Source organism: Malurus melanocephalus, unplaced genomic scaffold, assembly GCF_030028575.1.
Source record: "Malurus melanocephalus ecotype Western Australia unplaced genomic scaffold, MMel_1.1 scaffold_670, whole genome shotgun sequence".
Classification (NCBI taxonomy): domain Eukaryota; kingdom Metazoa; phylum Chordata; class Aves; order Passeriformes; family Maluridae; genus Malurus; species Malurus melanocephalus.
Window position 1 is genome coordinate 121,836 of NW_026623902.1, and position 3,295 is coordinate 125,130.

The 3,295-nt window shown below is 54.5% G+C and overlaps 1 protein-coding gene across 1 annotated transcript in view; it reads left to right on the plus strand.

The window, feature by feature from the left end:
* Positions 1 to 3,295, plus strand: part of GLI1 (GLI family zinc finger 1) — a 20,522-nt gene that overhangs the window by 12,006 nt on the left and 5,221 nt on the right. The window contains exons 6-10 of the mRNA XM_057383936.1: positions 318 to 465; positions 562 to 702; positions 1,192 to 1,341; positions 1,977 to 2,141; positions 2,676 to 2,783. Coding sequence (XP_057239919.1) covers positions 318 to 465; positions 562 to 702; positions 1,192 to 1,341; positions 1,977 to 2,141; positions 2,676 to 2,783 — 712 coding nt within the window. The remainder of the gene's footprint in view (positions 1 to 317; positions 466 to 561; positions 703 to 1,191; positions 1,342 to 1,976; positions 2,142 to 2,675; positions 2,784 to 3,295) is intronic.

Genomic DNA, 3,295 nt, shown 5'->3' on the forward strand with positions numbered 1-3,295 from the left:
TAAGCCATACACCCATGTAAGCAGTACATCCATGTTTGATATATATCCATGTAAGGATGCATCCGTGTTAGATGTACATCCATGTAAGCCATACATCCATGCAAGTGGTGCATCCATGTAAAAAGTGCATCTATGTAAGCTCTACATCCATGTAAGGATTGCATCCATGTAAGCAGTACCTCCATGTAAGGATGCATCCACGTTAGATATACATCCATGTAAGGATTGCATCCATGTAAGCTGTACATCCATGTAAGGATGCACTTGTGTTAGATGCACATCCATGTAAGGATGCATCCATGTAAGCCGTGTTCCAGGGGCCATCTCCATGCTGACTGCTTCCCTCTCTCCCTGCCCTGGCAGCAGCTGAAGCTGGAGTGGAGCCTGAGCAGCCCCCTGGCTGCCAAATTCCCAGAGGAACGATCYGAGGGTGACATCTCCAGCCCAGCATCCACGGGCACCCAGGTACATCCCAGACCGTGGGACCCGTCCTCACATCCCCAGAGCCCCCCACTCCCAGCATCACTCCTACAGAGCACTCACCTGTCTGTGCTCGCCCAGGATCCTTTGCTGGGAATGCTGGATGTTCGGGAAGAGCTGGAGAAGGAGGATGGGAAACCCGAGTGYGAGGCTGTGTATGAGACCAACTGCTACTGGGATGGCTGTGCCAAGGAATTCGACACGCAGGAGCAGCTGGTGCACGTGAGTCGGGCACTGCCAGGGTGTTCCACCCCAAAACCTGCCCAAAAGGTGCTGGGCAGCATCCCCCTGGATTGATTCCTGCTCCCAGTTCCCAACCACCCATTCTGGGAACTCAGCATGATGCTGGAAGTTTTCTGGGATGTGAATCCTCCAGTTCTTCTCGACCACTGATGCTTCCAGACTCCCTCCTTTGCTCCAGCTTTCCTTTCCCCAACCCTCCCATATCCCTCTGATCATCCTTGGGATCGCTTTGACCTGCTCCTGGTCCTCCCAGAGTATCCCTCAAACATCCCCTGTATCCTCTGCCTCCTCTAAAAACCATCTGACCATTCTCCTTCAAATTCTGGTGTCTCCAATCCCTCTATGTCCCTTTTTCCCATCCCAGTCTGTCCGTGTCCCTTCCTCCCATCCCAATCCCATTTCTCCTATATCTCCCCATCCCTTGTCCCCCTCCCCAGTGCCACCAGTGACTCTCCCCTCCCTCCTCAGCACATCAACAACGAGCACATCCACGGGGAGAAGAAGGARTTCGTGTGCCACTGGGCAGCGTGTTCCCGGGAGCAGAGGCCCTTCAAGGCTCAGTACATGCTGGTGGTKCACATGCGGCGTCACACGGGCGAGAAACCTCACAAGTGCACGGTGAGATGCCAAAAAAATCCCTTCAAAAATGCTCAGTGAGATGGGAAAATGAGGGGGGACAGGGCAGAGGGTGATGAGAGGGGGCTCAGGGGTGAAATTCGGAGCCTGTGGGGTCTGTGGTGTGGCAGAGGGGGGTGGGCAGCAGGTGGGTACAGCCATGGAGATCATGGAATCGTGGAATTATTTTGGAAAGACCTTAAAGCTCATCCCGTTCCACCCCATCCCAAGGGACACCTTCCACTATCCCAGGGAGCTCCAAACCCCGTCCAACCTGGCCTTGGACACTTTTAGGGATGGGGCAGCCAMAGYTCCTCTGGGAAATATCCATTCCACCCTCACAKGGAGGAATTCCTTCCCAAAATCCCATCTAAACATTGCCCTAGTGCTTTTGGAACATTTTCCTGAAGTCAGGATGGGGAGCTGGGCGTTGCAGTCAATCAATCCTAATTTGGGTTTTCCCTGTGGGGACACTCTGAGGTGATGCCATGGGCAGGGACACCCCAAAGGTGGCACAAACCCGGGGTGAAGGGCTGTGCCACGGTGTGAGGGCACACCTGAGGAGGGCAGGGGTGTCACAAGGTGGGATGACACCCATGGTGACAGCGTGTGACGTGTCCCACCCCCCTCACCCGCAGTTTGAGGGTTGTAACAAGGCTTATTCCCGCCTGGAGAACCTCAAGACTCACCTGCGCTCTCACACGGGGGAGAAACCCTACGTGTGTGAGCACGAGGGGTGCAACAAAGCCTTCTCCAACGCCTCTGACCGCGCCAAGCACCAAAACCGCACCCACTCCAACGAGGTACGGCCCCACCCAGGGCACSCTGTGCTCTTCCACATTGCTCCTGTCCTCTGAGAACTCCCCCTATACCTTATTTTGTGCCCCAAATCCCTGTTTTCCTGCTCTAAATATCCCCTTGGTCACTGACATTCCCACTGGGATCACTTTACCCCATTCCTAGGTAAATTCCTACCCCAAACCCTCCTTCCTGAGCTCTCCCCATCACCCACCGTGCCCCGAGGAGGGATTCACCTGCTTTAATCCCACCCTCAGCTCTCTCCAGAGAAAGGGGCAGGGGTTCATTTTTGGGAAGGGGAGTTCACTTTTGGGGAGGGGGGTTTATTTTTGGGAAGGGGGGTTTAGTTTTGGGAAGGGATGTTCATTTTTGAGGAGGGGGCTGTCGTTGGAGCTGCCCCCCTCCTTCCTCCATGCCTGTTGATTTTCCTTCTCCAGACGGAAACGATGGGGGTTCATTTTTGGGAAGGGGTGTTTATTTTTGGGAACAAGGCTGCCGTTGGAGCTGACCCCCTCTTCCACACTGGTTTTTTGGGACAGAAGCCATACGTGTGCAAGATTCCTAGCTGCACCAAACGCTACACAAACCTCCCCCAGGGCTCCCTGCGCACTTCCAGGCTCTTCCACATCCCTGATTTTTACCCCTGTGTGCCCCAACTCCTTCTTTCCCTGCCTTAAATATCCCCTTGGTCACTGACATTCCCACTGGGATCCTTTTATCCCATTCCTGGGATCCTTTTACCCCATTCCTGGGTAAATTCCTACCCCAAACCCTCCTTCCTGAGCTCTCCCCATCACCCACCGTGCCCCGAGGAGGGACTCACCTGCTTTAATCCTACCCTCAGCTCTCTGCAGAGAAAGGGACAGGGGTTCATTTTTGGGGAGGGGGTTCACTTTTGGGAAGGGGGGTTCACTTTTAGGGACAGGGGTTCATTTTTGGGAAGGGGGCTGTCGTTGGAGCTGCCCCCCTCCCTCCTCCATGCCTGTTGCTTTTCCTTCTCCAGAGGGAAAGGACGGGGGTTCATTTTTGGGGAAGGGCGTTCATTTTTGGGAAGGGGGCTGTCTTTGGAGCTGACCCCCTCTTCCACACTGGTTTTTTGGGACAGAAGCCATACGTGTGCAAGATTCCTGGCTGCACCAAACGCTACACGGACCCCAGC